Genomic DNA, 16,362 nt, shown 5'->3' with positions numbered 1-16,362 from the left:
CAGGTCCCGGTAGTAAAACATTTACTAGAGAGCAAGCAGAAAGGAATGCACATCTTAAAGAAACCTTCACAAAGTCACAAAAGTCAAAGTTTGTATATTTCTTTTCCTTTTATAAACAACATAGAACAAAAATCATCAAAATCATTTCAGCAAAAGACTTTTCTATCATTGGGGCAAGTTAAAAAAAAATACAATGAAATAGAAGACACTTTAAAAGCTGTTGTTGGGTTTTTTGTTTAATTTTAAATTTAGCAACACCATCTCAGACCTGGAGCAATCCTCGAACAGTTACCAAGATCACCTTTTCCCTTCAATCCTTGTGACTTCTGGGAATCTTCAGAGCCTGGGTCTGGAAGGTGTTTCCTACATGTCTCAGGGCTGGACGCAAACATGGCTGGGGACCTGAGCATCAACTCCCATTTAGAATCAGACATCTCCCTTCCCTGCAAATGTCTACAACTACCAAATTGTTCCCCAACAGTTAGTTTAATGGATTGAGTTTCCAGAAGCCAACTCCTAAAAAGGGGACTGCCTGGCCATACAACTAAGAAAAAGAAGTCGATTTATAGATGTTTATAAGGTGACACCTCAGTAAAAAATATAAGCTACGTATAATATAAACCTAGAGTGAGTTTTGTGCCCTAGAAGGCCCTTTATCCCAAGATAACCTCAACTTACCCTCATGACAACTCACCTAGAGGCAAAGGAAGCTTCCCAGCTCTGCTTCCAAGGACCAAAGCAGCTTCCCAAGAAAACATCCGAAAATTCCTTCTGATGAAGGGGTAATGTCTCCAAGCTCCAGCTCTCCACTAAGGGCAGGGGGTCCTTACACTTTGGACCCCAACCCAGCCCTGAGACACTTAATTATCGAAATCTTTCTAAAAATTAAGGACAACTGATTTCACGCTTCAGCACATCCCCTCTAACTGTCCCATCGACTTTTCTTGCGTTTAGGCGGCTCTGGGACAGCAAAGCCATCAGCTGTCTTATCTGTCTTGCTGTCCACCTTGTCCATCTTGCTGCTGTCCACTTTGGGTTCCATCTTGGGCTCCATCTTGCTCTCACGATTACAAGCTTCTTTCCTGCTTTCCCCATTCCGACCGTCATTTGCACCCCGGTTCTCCCCATGCCGGCCTGCGCTTCCTCCATGTCTGTTCTCTCCGTGCCGATGGCCATCAGTGTGACGGCTGCTGCTTTCTGGGTGGCGGTATCCATCTCCATGGCGACCACCATCTCCATGACGTGGGCTATCGCTATGCCGATTGCCAGTCTCTCCGTGACTGTGACGGCTGCTGCCCCGGTTCTCATATCTCTCTCTCTTCCCGTTGCCGCCCCCAGTCCCTTCTCGGCTGTTATTTCCTGAAGCTGTGTTGTTGACTCCCTGGGCTCCACCAGATGGGTAGGTCACAGGGGCACCACTGATGTTGCCAGTATTGCCAAAGCCTGGAATGCCCTTGGTGGCACTGGCAACGGGGCTGTCAGGACTGTTATGGCCCTGTTGTGCTGAGTTAGTTGGAACAGAATTCAAGCTCCCTGCGCTAGTCCACCCACTTGCCCCAGCAGCAGAGCTTCCAGCTTTCTGATTACTTAAACTGGCTGCAACAAAGTGACTCTTGTACTGTGACTGAAAGAGAAAGAGACATCAGGAGTAGGTAAGATAGCAAGTTCAAGAAACTTGAATATACAACTTGGCAAATGATGAGGTTTACAGAAACACTATGCTATCTTGGCATTGTGACTTTAGTGTCCTGCTGGCCCCACAGTATGGTCCCTTTTGTTCTTGTGCTATAAAGGAAAACTTGTGGATCTCTGTGGAGAGATGGACCCCCAGTGTTCTGAAATGTACTTTTATAGCCTGATTGGCTAGAGTAAAGCATCTGTGTATTTAGCACATTTATGTTATTTACCATTCAAAACCAAAAAGTTCTAAAAACTTAAAAAAAATTTTTACACTGAAATTTAAGTTTGACAACAAAACCTGCCTTGAACTCATTCTATCGATTCACCTTAGTGTGACTATCAGTACATTTTGCTTCAGAAGTGAGTTGGAGGTGGGCAACACTGCAGGCTGTTGGGAAGGGAGGGAACACACACCCTGCTGCAGGACAACAATCCCAGGCCCTGAGTGTGACTCAAGTAGACCAGCACAAGGGGTTCTTTAGATCAACTTGCATCTCCAAGTAAGCTACTGTTAGGTTTATATTCAAAATCTAAGCAGTGTGAAGACCCTAAATCTAGCATCAAGCCTGTAAGCCCAGTTACAACCAGGAAAACTAAGTCCCTCTGTCACTGCCCAAGAGTTACTGCTGAAAGTTTTTTTTTTTTTTTTTTTTTTTTTTGAGACGGAGTATCACTCTGTCGCCCAGGCTGGATTGCAGTGGCTGAATCTCAGCTCACTGCAAGCTCCACCTCCCGGGTTTACGCCATTCTCCTGCCTCAGCCTCCCGAGTAGCTGGGACTACAGGCGCCCGCCATCTCGCCCGGCTAGTTTTTTGTATTTTTTTAGTAGAGACGGGGTTTCACCAGGTTAGCCAGGATGGTCTCGATCTCCTGACCTCGTGATCCACCCGTCTCGGCCTCCCAAAGTGCTGGGATTACAGGCTTGAGCCACCGCGCCCGGCCTGAAAGTGCTTTTAATGAAATGCTTATTTCAGACCTGGAAAGCTGCTTTCATTGCCGTTAGTCGATCTCCCATAGCTCCTGTGGAAGGCTTGTAGGCCTCATAATTGCTCATTACATTGTTATTTCCTCGGTCCTAAAAAAATAAACACAACTATGAGGATGAAAAAATAAGCAGGAAAGCTCACTGCCATAGACTAGCCCTCATTATAATGAAAACCCTTCGTAGCTCCCGCTACGAAGGAACTGGATACTTTTAGAAGGCTACTTCTGCTTTGTGAGAAAAGACAGTGACAATCATTTAAAAATGCTTATGCCCTCAACCCAGAAATTCTATTTCTGGGAATTAACCCTATTAAACAGAAATGCAATCAGATTATGCCCAAAGTTATCATGTATTATTTACATACACACATCCAATTAATTAAGTAAAAATTACGTTAAAGATGAAAAGGCCCTGAATAGCATATTGTGTGACTGACTGCTAAGGCCCTGAATCAAGACCATGAAGGGTCTGAATTTCGGCTTAAACGCTTGTCAGTGTAACTTTAGGTGTCTCAATGTTGTTATCTGTACTAACTTCCATTTGGTGGTTGTGAGGATTAACTGAGCTAAAATATCGGATTGCTTGGAATGGTCCTGGCACATAAAAAGTGCTCAATAAATATTAGCTATTATTATGCATAATCATTATTATTATTATAATGTGGGAACAGAGTATGTAATTATCAAAGATGCCAAGCTTAACTCTAATGCTCCAGAAAAGTATACTGGCAGCTTTCTTCTCTGGCTTAGGAATCAAAGTGACAAAAAACAGGTAGTTAAGAAAGGTCACCAAAAGTACTTCTGTTACCTGGCTTGTGAGAAAAACTAGCTCCCGACTTGGAAATTCCTGATCCATTCTTGAGTTTAATGACAAGATATGGCTAGACTTTATAGTGACCCTATGGCAACATTTCCCTAACAGCAGGCTTTAGGCCAGTGTTGAAGGGCTGTAAAAGCAGACTGCTGGTCTCCAGAGCTGATTCACAAGGTCTGGGGTGGGGGATGAGTTTGCATGTGCTGTTGGTCCAGGGACCACAGTGTGAGATCACTGCTAATCTAGAATAATTTCCTGAGCAAGCCTAGTCAACCAAGTACACAAAGATGCTTCTTCAATAGAAAGTTACCATAAGAATGAGCACTGCATTGACTCAAATCAGATTAAATACAAATTCCCTTCTAGACAGGGACTCACTGAGGCTTTCCCAGGCAGATAAGAATATTCCTAATGACATTCAGGACGTGAGACCAACCCTAAAGGCATTACTGTAGTCTAGACTCACCATGTTCTCAGAGCCCAGGCCAGGCCGCTCCCTATAGCCTAGGCCTCCTCCACCAATGTTCAGCTTTTTTCCTTTCCCTCCTTTGAATCGAGATTTCCGAAACCAGGCATTCTGCGTTGAACAAAATTCAAGGTTAACTCAAGGAAGGGAGAAAAGACCAGAGGAAGAGGATGAGGACAAAGAGGAAATTAAGTGGGAAGGGGGAACTCCTTGCTTAACTTTCAGCCAGCACATTTACGCTAAGGGAGGAACTGTTCACAGGAACCACAGATTAGTTTCTCCTTGGTAGCATAATCCACCAAATTTGAAAAGCCGCTGAGTTCCTTATCTAAGGCTTCCTATAGTGCTCCCTCCCTCAGGCTCTCCTGGAAGGGAAATTTTGTTCAGATAAACTTCAAACGCAGAGTCACTTAGGCTACTTCTAACTTCCTTGAGGAAAATGAGATTTTTTTTATTTCTCAAACCACATACTATTGGACGTAAACATGTGGAGCTTAAATAAATGGTGTGTTCAGAAGCAAAGGAAAAACGCTATGTGAAGTGAGGCTTATCAGGACTGACTACAGGGGCAGACTCCCAGAAAGGATGGTAGCCACACAACTGAAGATTTACCTACAGAGCCTAAACGTTTTCATTGAACTTGACCACTGCCAGGATACTACTTATCATACTTACTCATATTCTCTTAAGAATGCAGGGTGGTGGCTCACAGCTGTGAATCCCAGCACTTTGGAAGGCCAAGGCTGGCGAATCACTAGAGGCCAGGAGTCAAGATCAGCCTGACCAATATGGTGAAACCCTGTCCCTACTAAAAATACAAAAATTAGCCAGGCATGGTGGCACATGCCTCTAATCCCAGCTGCTCGGGAAGCTGAGGCAGGAGAACTGTTTGAACCGGAGAGGCAGAGGTTGCAGTGAGCTGAGACTGCGCCACTGCACTCCAGTCTGGGTGATAGAGTGTGACTCCATCTCAGAAAAAAGCGGGGGAAAAAAAAAAAAAAGCAAATATCTCTGGGAAGGTTAAAGCTTTATCTGACAATCACATATTATCAGCAAAATAAAGTGCTTGAGAGGTAGGGCAGCAGGCTTGGGCAAAGTTCTGAGCACAGAAAGCCTGAGGTACAAAAAGAAATGGAAGAAAATGCCAAAGACAAAATCTGTCCTGTTTAAAAGGTCATTTAGGACTGGCTCTCTGTGCTCAGGAGCAGGCGAGGAAACATTCTCTTCTCTCTTGCAGTTCAGGTCCTTTACTCAGAAACTCGGGCACTGCCACACTGCAGCTGAGTTGTACCAGTTGTGTGAGCTGGCCTAGGCATTTGACAAACTCTTAACAGTTTCTGCTCTCAGTGTTCCAAACCATTTGTAATTTGGGGATAGCATGGATTCAGATGACTCTAGGTTTGATTTGTTAGAATGCCTCACTTAGCTTTAGACTGGAGCACACCTGGAAGATGGCAATCAGTGTGGTCAAAGGTCTAAGATCTCAGACTGCTGGGAATAGTTAAGAGGCACTATACAGGCCGGGCACGGTGGCTCACACCTGTAATCCTAACACTTTGGGAAGCCCAGGCCAAGGCGGGAGGATCACTAGATGTCAGGAGTTCCAGACCAGCCTAACCAACATGGCAAAACCCCATCTCTATTAAAAATACAAAAATTGGCCAGGCATGGTAGTGGGCGCCTGTAATCCCAACTATTTGGGAGGCTAAGGCAGAAGAATCGCTTGAACCTGGGAAGCGGAGGTTGCAGTGAGCTGAGATCGCACCACTGCACTCCAGCCTGGGTGACAGAGCGAGATTCTGTCTCAAAAAAAAAAAAAAAAAAAAAAAAAAAAAAAAAAAAAAAAAAAAAAAAAAAAAGGGCGGGCACTATACTATACACATACTGTTTCAAAGACATCACACATTTTTAGCCCCCCAGAAAAAAAGTTTCATGGGAGAAGAGGAGTAAGAACAGTAACCATCTTTGAGATTAAATTTACTCGTAAGTGTGCTATGGGGTGAAATTACAGGGACAGATTTTAGTACAAAGGAATAGCTTTTCAAAACATGTTGTTCAAAGACGACGACGACCAGATAAGACTAGATGAATTTTAGTATCTCACAATTCCTATCTGTACCTCATAAGCCCCACATCCTCCTTGCCACCCAACTTGCTTTTCAAGTTTTTATGTTACCTGCTCCAAGACTGCTAAAATGTCTTGGTCTTACAACCAGGAGCAACTGAAAGTGTGCCCAGTCTCTCACCTGCATTGCCAGATCTAGGAGTTCCTTAGAAACGTGTTGATTGGCTCCTTCTAAGTTCCGGACCAGGTCACCAGCAAAATTGCTGTCCTTGGGAGTGAGCAGGGTATAGGCCACACCTTTCTCACCTGCTCTTCCCGTGCGGCCAATCCTATGCGTGTGAGTATCAATGTCTCGTGCCACATCATAGTTAATGACAGTCTTAATTGAAGGAATGTCCAGACCACGGGCTGAAATTAAAAGCAACCACATTCTTTTATTCTTCATCTGTAGTCAAAAGATCAAAGTAACCAGAAATGCTAGTGCTCTAAGAAGCCACATTTCCCTTATCTAGGCGAAGTGCATGGGTTTGGTGAGCTGAGATACAGGCATGTTAAGTCACCACCATAGATTCCATGTTAGGCCTTCTAGTGTAAGGAACTTTTGTTTTTTATTTTTTTGAGATGGAGTCTCACTCTGTTGCCAGACTGGAGTGCGGTGCCATGATCTCGGTTCACTGCAACCTCTGACTCCCTGGTTCAAGCGATTCTCCTGCCTCAGCTTCCCAAGCAGCTGGGATTATAGGCACACGCCACCACACCCAGCTAATTTTTGTATTTTTAGTAGAGATGGCGTTTCACCATGTTGGCCAGGATGGTCTCAGTCTCCTGAACTCAGGTGATCTGCCTGCCTCCGCCTCCCAAAGTGCTGGGATTACAGGTGTGAGCCACCGCGTCCAACCGGGACTTTTATCTTTTGCGTCAATAATCTGCCATGCCCTCTTCTCTTGCACTGGGAATATATTTTTAAAATGTGTCATGAAGCTGAGAAGTTCTCTCCTTTCTGGGAATACCAGTGTTTAAGGCTAGTTATTAAAACTTGACAGAACAAAGCAGAAATCATATTCCAAAAACTGTTCTCATCCTGAGTGAAGTTGCCCAACTAAGCTGTGTATAGTAGATCAATGTAAGATATCTACTATATTCAGACATACAATAAGGGCATTCATTGCCTTTTTTCCCCCGAGTGACTTCTAGCTGCAAGGATTCTTTTTTTTTTTTTTTTTTTGAGACAGATTCTTGCTCTGTCGCTCAGGCTGGAGTGCAGTGGCCAGATCTCAGCTCACTGCAAGCTCCGCGTCCTGGGTTTAGGCCTCAGCCTAAACCTGCTCAGCCTCCTGCCTCAGCCTCCTGAGTAGCTGGGACTACAGGCACTTGACACCTCACCCGGCTAGTTTTTTGTATTTTTCAGTAGAGACGGGGTTTCACCGTGTTAGCCAGGATGGTCTCGATCTCCTGACCTCGTGATCCGCCGGTCTTGGCCTCCCAAAATGTTGGGATTACAGGCTTGAGCCACCGCGCCCAGCCGCTGCAGGGATTCTTTGATCCGAGAGAGATACTAAGTGAAAAGTGGTATCTAGAGCTCCAGACTGTGATCCCTGTGCTGAACTGCTGCTTCCTTGGGGGTTTGGGAGGGGATGGCCAGTCAGGCCAATAGTCTTTTCATCAGCCTGCTCAGATATTACAGGTCTTAATACAGTAAAACAGAGTACCCTTATAGCCTAGGAACTTAATGTTGTTGAAAAATTCATACTCTACCTGCAACATCTGTGGCCACCAGGACTGGGATGTCCTTTTTCTTAAAGTCTGAAATGACCTTGTTTCTCTCACTCTGATCCATATCCCCATGGAGCAGCCCAAGATTATGACCCTCCTGTTTAAGGTTATTCGCCAGCTCTTCAGCATTGGCTTTTTTAGTAACAAAGAGGAGGACACTCCCTGAAGAGGTAAACTCTACCAGACGCCGGGTAAGCCAGTTCCATTTACTAGGTCCGGAATGGAGAATCTCCACAATCTGTGTCACATCTTCATTTGCCTGAGAAGGAAGAAATGAAACAGATGATTGTGACACTGGAGTCACAGGCCACCTAAACAAGGACTAGCATTATATTTTCTATCTGCATCGAGAAGACCTTCAACAATCCAGTACTCCTTGGGCCTTCCTTAAGCAAGTCAAGTGCAGCTCAAAACTCACCTCTCCTTTTCAATCACCTTGCTCTCCGCCTGGTGTACATACCTAATTTGTATGCCCCACTACTTTGTAGAGCTTTCCTTAACAATAACCATGGCAAGCAACTGAGGGATTCTCTAAGCAGCCGTAACTGAATTCCAAGTCCCAATTCAGAGATATTTTCCACATAGTGCATATGTACAGGTAAGAAATGAAACCTGATTTTTGCCAGGTCTTTCAGGTCACCTTTTCTCTCCTGGGTAGGCCCCTCCCACAATAATTAAAACGTCAGTTCCAACCTAATAACACTGTAGTATGCTTCCAGGCAGATCTTTTTGTCTCTTTGAAGCCTTTTTAAAACAATTATAAAGTTTGGAGACATTCAGTAAAACAAACAAAAAAACAAAATGAACAAAATCAACTCGTACCCATCACCTAGTTTCAATGATTCCCAATATTTAGCCAGTCTTCTTTCATGTATCCCCACAACTTGCAAAATACCAAATCTCAAGCATGTTGCATCTATAAACATAACATCTTTTTTTATCTCAGTGAGAAATTAATTCTGTGTTCCATAATATGAGAAATAAACACATTAAAGTCCCATCCAGCCCTGCTTAGGGTTACCTCTCCAATATCTCCCTGCACCACTCGAATAGGGTCGATCAGGATGTCTCTGGCCAACTTTTCAATCTTTTTCCGAAAAGTTGCACTAAATAAGAGAGCTACAAGATAAGATAAATTCTGTTAGAGAAACAGTATGATATCTTTATGAATACCCATTAAGCTTCTTTGGCATTCAGGATTATTCAGTTTTTTTTTACATAGTCTCAACTGAGCTTTAAATTTAGTTTAAAAATTGATTCACTAGAGAAAGATTTGTTCTTATTCTATTTTTATTACATTTTTAGTTAAGACAAGTTGTCAGTATGGTTCAGAAAAAGACGATTTCAAATCAGCAGATCTGTACTGTTCATTACTTCTACCCGCTGATAAAACTGTATAATTTTGGGCAACTTATTTAATTTCTGAGGCTTGCTTTTATCATCTATAAAAAGGAACAAGTTATATCTAGTGCTAAGATCCTGTCCAGCTCAGATAAACTCATTACTTCCCTCGTTACGGTTCTCACCAAAACACACTATTTTTATTTCCATAACTCTGAGTGCTTATAAAATAAATAAGTGTCCTTTTTAGTACAAATTTGGTTTAACGAAGGTGCTTCATACATACTCTGCCTGTCAGGACGAACATGACTTGCTATGGATCGAACTTGGTACTCTGGAAGAAGCAGAACAATAAAATTAATATTATAACCTGAAATACAGTTTGGGAAGCCTGGAAAAAGCCATTTTAGTAAAAGTCTTCACAAGAAGTTGTAAGAATTAAGAAAATTAGAAACCCCAGGCCGGGCACAGTGGCTCATGCCTGTAATACTAGCACTCTGGGAGGCCGAAGCAGGCGGATCACCAGATCACTTAAGGTCAGGAGTTTGCAACCTGGTCAATGCGGCTATCTCTACTAAAAATATCAAAAAAAAAAAAAAAAAAAGAACTAGCCAGGTGTGGGGTAGGTGTCTATAATCCCAGCTACTCAGGTGGCTGAGGCAGGAGAATCGCTTGAAACTGGAAGGAGGAGGTTGCAGTGAGATCGCACCACTGCACTCCAGCCTGGGCAACAAGAGTGAAACTCTGTCTCAAAAAAAAAAAAAAAAAAAACCAAGCTCCTAGACATATCGTTCAGTATAAAAGTGAAAAATTTTCCCTCCATCCAACTGGGCTAGGTCTAGCAGTGTTCCAATCAGTAAAGACAGCTATGAGGATAGGAAAGCAAAGGGCCTCGAATCATCTGACATTCACCTACCCAAGTACACAGACCTTAACCTCTATGATCAAAGGCATATGAATAAAAATAAAGACAGAAAATATTCCCCTTATATACAAAGGCACTTTGAAATTTCCTCAACCCAATAAAACCTAACATACTTTTCCAGAGAAAACTCGTAAAAATGTTCATCTTAGCTATATTTCTAGTCTAACCCCATCCAGGAGTATTTTTAGCTTCTCTCATGCTAAAAAACTATTCTAGAAAGACATGGGAAAAAAACTAGTATCATGAGGATGGGGAAAGAAGAAACTGGTATTCAAGGCATACCAAATCCCATGTCAAACATTCGATCTGCTTCATCAAACACAAGGTAAGAGACTCTTTGAAGATTGGTAGCTTTCTTTTTCACATGATCAATCAGTCGACCCTATGAGATCCACAAAATGAACAGTAAGTATAATTAAAAAAGGCATTCACAGGGACTTTCTAAGCAGTTGCACTCCTGGCAAAAAAGTGCTAATTCTCTAGTCTCAGACTGTAATAGATAATGGTCCAACAGCCACGTACCTTAAGCACTACTTAGCTCAAAAGAACGGAAATTATGAAAACTCAGTTGGCTTCTTCATTTACACTGTGATTTAAATTCTGTGGGAAAGTGGCCAGAAGCATGTTTTGAGGCATTCTAAAGTCACCTGATTTAAAGCATAATGACAGGTTTCAATGTTTACACTCTTCTAGGCTGTTTCGACCATATGTATCTTTCTGATTCTTGATGAACTTGGCAATCATTTTGTGGGAGAAAATAAGAAAAACTATTTGACATAGAGGGGAATTTGTAGCTACTAGCCTATATGTCACAGAGACTCTTACTGGACTGCTAATTTAGCCACCAATCAACATTAAAACCACAGGCTGCCATTCATCAATATATTTTCAACTCTGCTTTTACTACATTTTAGGGGAAATTCTCTGCAAAACTAATCATGTTTTCCATACCGAGGGAGGCTGAGAAGCCATTTAAACACAAGGCATACTTACTGGGGTACACACAACAATCTCTGCCCCCTCCTGAAGGGCCTTGGCCTGCTCCCACATACTCCCTCCTCCATATACGGCCACTGATCGAAGATTATATGCTTTTCCAAACCGCTTACATTCTGCATGGATCTACAAAGTTGTGAATAATATATTAACAAACTGTGACATTAACAAATACCTCTGTCACAACTCAAACGAAGTTCCGAAAAACAGCATGTGATGTCATAAAAAATCAAAACCTAGAACAATTTCATTCATAAAGGTATAAATGAAAAGAATATCATTAAGGCATCTCAAAAGATTATATAAAATCTTCCTTTATTCGTTTTACCCCCTTCTCTTTCTGATCCTGTCACTGCTTTTTCTACCAAGACAAAATGAATTCATCCTACAAAAAAACTGTCAGCTTATAATACAAACAATTCCCATATCACAATAGACTTTTCCTCTTAAAAACAGTAGTTGTGGCTGAGCGCAGTGGCTCATACCTGTAATCCCAGCACTGTGGGAGGCCGAGGCAGGCAGATCTCTTGAGGTCAGGAGTTTGAGACCAGCCTGGCCAACATGATGAAACCCCGTCTCTACTAAAAATACAAAAATTAGCCAGATGTAGTGGCGTGTGCCCGGGATCCCAACCTCTCGGGTGAGGCAGGAGAATTGCTTGAACCTGGGAGATGGAGGTTGCAGTGAGCTGAGTTCACACCACTGGATTCCAGCCTGGGCAAAAGAATGAGACTGTCTCAAAAAAGCAAATAAATAAAAATAAATAAAAACAGTTTTTAGGGGAAAGTATGTATTTGGTTATATAGGAAATATTTAACACATAATACTTTCCAAAAGTTTCCTGGTAGCACAACACTGTGAATATACTTAATGCCACCAAACTGTACATTAAAAACGTACAGTTAAGACGCCGGGCGTGGTGGCTCACGCCTGTAATCCCAGCACTTTAGGAGGCCAAGGCGGGTGGATCACAAGGTCAGGAGATCGAGACTATTCTGGCTAACATGGTTATACCCTGTCTCTATTAATAGTCGGGCATGGTGGTGGGTACCTGTAGTCCCAGCTACTCGGGAGGCTGAGACAGGAGAATGGCGTGAACCCAGGAGGCGGAGCTTGCAGTGAGCCGAGATTGCGTCACTGTACTCCAGCCTGGGCGACAGAGTGAGACTCCGTCTCAAAAAAATAAATAAATAAAAATAGATAGATAGATAGATAGATAGATAGATAGATAGATAGATAGACAGACAGACAGACAAATGGTTGGCTGGATGCAGTGGCTCACGCCTGTAATCCCAGCACTCTGGGAGGCTGAGGCGGGTGGATCATGAGGTCAGGAGATCGAGACTGTTCTGGCTAACACGGTTAAACCCCGTCTCTACTAAAAAATAGAAAAAATTAGCTGGGCGCTGTGGTGGGCACTTGTAGTCCTATCTACCTGGGAGACTGAGGCAGGAGAATGGCGGGAACCCAAGAGGCGGAGCTTGCAGTGAGCAGGGATCGCGCCACTGCACTCCAACCTGGGTAATAGAGCGAGACTCCGTCTCAAAAAGATAGTCAATTTTGTGTGTATCTTACTGCAATTTAAAAAAAAGGTTTCCTGGTCATTCTACCTCACTTGACTGGCTGGTCCCTTGCTAGTCCACATATGGAAGGAGGCATTCTATAGAAAGCACATACCTGCTGGCAAAGCTCCCTGGTAGGACACACAATCACTGCAATTGGTCCATCACCTGGCTCCAACTCCTTCTGGTCCATTATATGAATCAACATGGGCCATATGAAGGCTGCAGTTTTCCCACTACCTGTTTTGGCAATACCAATCATGTCTCTACCACTCAATGCCACAGGCACACCCTGGAGAAAAAGTAAAATATAACCACTCTAAAATTTCAATTCTAAAGGTGTACTGAAGCAAATCCTGGGGAAGGATAAATGACTACTAATGACATTTTTATATTCAATGGAACAAAACATATCCGGTGCTATGTATACTAGTTGTGAAATAGAAGTATCAATATCCAACATTCTCATTAACTTCTTAATTTATAGGAAATGACATCATTCTCATTATGTGGATATCAGCCACCACTTACAGAACTGAAACAACTTCATTTTGTTTAAAATACAGAAATGAAAAATCAAGGCTGGGCAGTGGCTCACGTCTGCCATCCCAGCACTTTGGGAGGCCGAGGTGGGCAGGCTGCTTGAGCTCAGGAGCTCGAGACCAGCCTGGGCAACATGGTGAAACCCCATCTCTACTAAAATACAAAAAATTAGCCAGGTGTGGTGGCATGTGCCTGTAATCTAACCTACTTGGGAGGCTGAGGCAGGAAAATTGCTTGAACCTGGGAGGCAGAGGTTGCAGTGAGCCAAGATCGCACCACTGCACTCCAGCCTGGACAACAGAGCGAGACTCCGTCTTCCAAAAAAAAAAAAAAAAAAAAAAAAAAAAACCAGAAAGATCACAATTTGTAATGAAGGGTTGTTAAAATTTTTAAAATTTTTCTCCCCTTGAGAAGGTACAGACTATCTCATTCATATACAGAAAATGAGAATTTTCTTTTTTCTTTTTTTTTTTTTGAGACGGAGTCTCGCTCTGTCGCCCAGCCTGGAGTGCAGTGGTCGGATCTCGGCTCACTGCAAGCTCCGCCTCCTGGGTTCACGCCATTCTCCTGCCTCAGCCTCCCGAGTAGCTGGGACTACAGGCGCCCGCCACCGACAATTTTCTTCATAAGAATAAATAAGTCCCATATACAGATGGGAAAAAGAAGCTCAAGAATTTTCAAGTGATGGACAAAGGAATTCTAATCACTGACAGTACTAAATTTGTCCATATACAAACCTTTATGGTTACGTTTAGGCCTAATTATTTTCTTCATATCATATTTTCAAGATATGTATCAGATACAAAAGAATATTTGCCAGCCATTTAGTGACTTCTTAGAGTAATAAATACCTCTATCCTTATCAGTAAGGTTCTACACTAAACACTGTTTTACTACTGTGATTTGTTTTTAAACTAATATAGTCACAAAAGATTACCCTACTTTATTTTTCTTTCATTATGTTTTACGTACCTGACACTGTATTGGAGTGGGCTGTGTGTATTCAGATTTCCGAATCTGGTGCATAAGTTGCTCGTCAAACCCAAAATGAGCAAAGCTACTTCCTGGTCTAGGAGGTGCAGCACCAGAGACCTAGAGATAGAGACAACTCCCCAGAATGACTTGTACTTCAACGTTAACAGCATTTGAAGTTCAACAATACTTACCTGGATCTAGCATTTTAGCTGGAGTATGAAGTGAAAATACAAGTCTGTAAGCCAAAATCATACAATGAAAAGGCAAAACCTCAAATGGTAACAAATATAAACCCCATATTAAAAACTCCATGATAAATATTCCCAAAATAATTGTCATACAATTTTAAATGATTAAAAATTTATTAAATCAAAATTAATTTTCTCATAACAAACAAAATGGAAAAAAAACTGTTCAATGAATTGGGAAATCATTACTGTTCTTTCTTTTGCCATTTTGCATAAGCATTAACCAGAGGGCAGAAAAAAATTAACGTATCTTACTCTTGAAATGAAAATTCCAAGGGGGCTCCAAATAAGACAACTCTACATATGCTGGCTACAAAGACATAATCTACTGCCTCCATTTTCAGTTGTGCCTGATGAATTAACGTCTCCCTTAGTGACTGATGGTCTAGCCACTGTCAAGCCCTGTTCAAACTGCACTCAGGTGAAGAATGGGGCTTATAATCTCCATTGTGTCCCCTAAAGTGGTAACCTTTCAACGCTCCTCTGGTGATGCTGACATTTCCAATCAGGATTTCACTTAAAAATTTTTAAGTGAAAAAAAAATTAAAGGTTTTACTTAAAAATTTTCTAGGGTCATTGGGGAGGTGAGTACCTCTTGGAAAACAGACAAATGTACACACACCAAATACACACCCCTCCTGGAAAACAGGAGTTTAAACATCGTGTAGCAACTGATAAGGTGCACACAGGCAAGAAAGTTGTCTATATTAAGAGCAGATAGCATAGCATATTCTTTCTGTGTGTTTCATTTACCACCTATCAGCACCTTAAACCAATGTAGCCAATGTGCAGCTCAAAACTTTTGGTAGGCAGTTTAAACCATTCTGAAATTAGTACATGTATATTTTTAAAAGGCATTAATTTATTCTAATTTTTAAAATCAAGCATATTATATGTAATTTGACAGACAAGTTTATATTAATTTCAAAATATTCTAAGATATCATATGTTACATCTATTAATTTTGTTTCCTCTTCCTTTAGATGGGGACTCCCACCCTTCATCACTAGCCCATCCAGCACAGAACATACAAAATTTACTGAAATATGAAAGAAAATGATCCTATCCTAAAACAGCATCTAGAAGACTAAAACAATCAAATTAAGAGACGTGAACAGAAGGGACATAATAATTATTCTGGCAAAGACAGTTCAGAGATCACTAGAAAAGAAATTCAAGGTTATTAGTTTAGATAACCAGTAATAATACTAAATCTGGACTAATTAACATTAATATAAGAATACTGAGCTTAATGATTGTCTTACCCGAAGATTGAGCTTATGTCGGAGATCTATTAACTGCTGTGGAGTGAGGTTGGTTATCTCTTCATGTTCATTGTAAAAGTTTTTTTCAAATGGTGGATAGTCAATCTGCAGGTCCAATTATTCAAAGTTAGTCTAGAATTCAAGAGTCAATTCTGTAAGTTTGATTTTAATGCAAAATAATCTTTTCCAAATAATACACAAGTAAAGCCATTCCAGCTAGAGAAAGCAAAAAAATTAATTTATTCTCAACTTAGATCCTAAAAAGTATAGCTAATTTGTTTTCTGTTCCTATTTTCAATATAAACACCAACCTACTTCTTTTTTTGGTTGACACACAGTCTCGCTCTGTCACCCAGCCTGTAGTGCAGTGGTGCAATCCTGGCTCACTGCAGCCTCCGCCTCCCAGGTTCAAACAATTCTCATGCCACCTCAGCCTCCCAAGTAGCTGGGATTACAGGCATGAGCCACTGTGCCCGGCCTAACACCAACCTACTTCCTAAAGAGACTCTTAAGGAAACCTCGAATTTGAACAAGCTTGAAGCAGACTAAGGAATCTCTATAATGCCAAAGACCTTAGAGGACAGAGAAGATATTTCACCATATAACATTTAAATATATTTTGAATTAAGCTGTTTGACCTAGCTCTAAGCATTTAAAAACATTCCTAATATTTCTTTTGGAGATAGTTCTGCTTTTAGAGGGAGTTCTATTCTGTTCAAAAACAT

At 41.7% G+C, this 16,362-nt stretch overlaps 1 protein-coding gene across 1 annotated transcript in view; it reads right to left on the bottom strand.

Moving 5' to 3' along the window:
* Window positions 1-4: 4 nt before the first annotated feature.
* DDX42 (DEAD-box helicase 42) overlaps window positions 5-16,362 on the bottom strand; it is a 48,690-nt gene continuing 32,332 nt past the window's right edge. Inside the window, exons 7-18 of the mRNA XM_010380039.2 lie at window positions 15,638-15,742; window positions 14,122-14,241; window positions 12,722-12,898; window positions 11,042-11,170; window positions 10,331-10,430; window positions 9,410-9,457; window positions 8,804-8,901; window positions 7,765-8,041; window positions 6,191-6,417; window positions 3,945-4,055; window positions 2,657-2,755; window positions 5-1,624 (exon numbers count right to left, since the gene is read on the bottom strand). Coding sequence (XP_010378341.1) covers window positions 923-1,624; window positions 2,657-2,755; window positions 3,945-4,055; window positions 6,191-6,417; window positions 7,765-8,041; window positions 8,804-8,901; window positions 9,410-9,457; window positions 10,331-10,430; window positions 11,042-11,170; window positions 12,722-12,898; window positions 14,122-14,241; window positions 15,638-15,742 — 2,193 coding nt within the window. The 3' untranslated portion in view covers window positions 5-922. The remainder of the gene's footprint in view (window positions 1,625-2,656; window positions 2,756-3,944; window positions 4,056-6,190; window positions 6,418-7,764; window positions 8,042-8,803; window positions 8,902-9,409; window positions 9,458-10,330; window positions 10,431-11,041; window positions 11,171-12,721; window positions 12,899-14,121; window positions 14,242-15,637; window positions 15,743-16,362) is intronic.

The sequence above is a fragment of the Rhinopithecus roxellana genome, chromosome 19 (assembly GCF_007565055.1).
Source record: "Rhinopithecus roxellana isolate Shanxi Qingling chromosome 19, ASM756505v1, whole genome shotgun sequence".
NCBI classification, from domain to species: domain Eukaryota; kingdom Metazoa; phylum Chordata; class Mammalia; order Primates; family Cercopithecidae; genus Rhinopithecus; species Rhinopithecus roxellana.
Note: the sequence above shows the minus strand (reverse complement) of the source record. Positions and strands in the feature narration are given on the sequence as shown.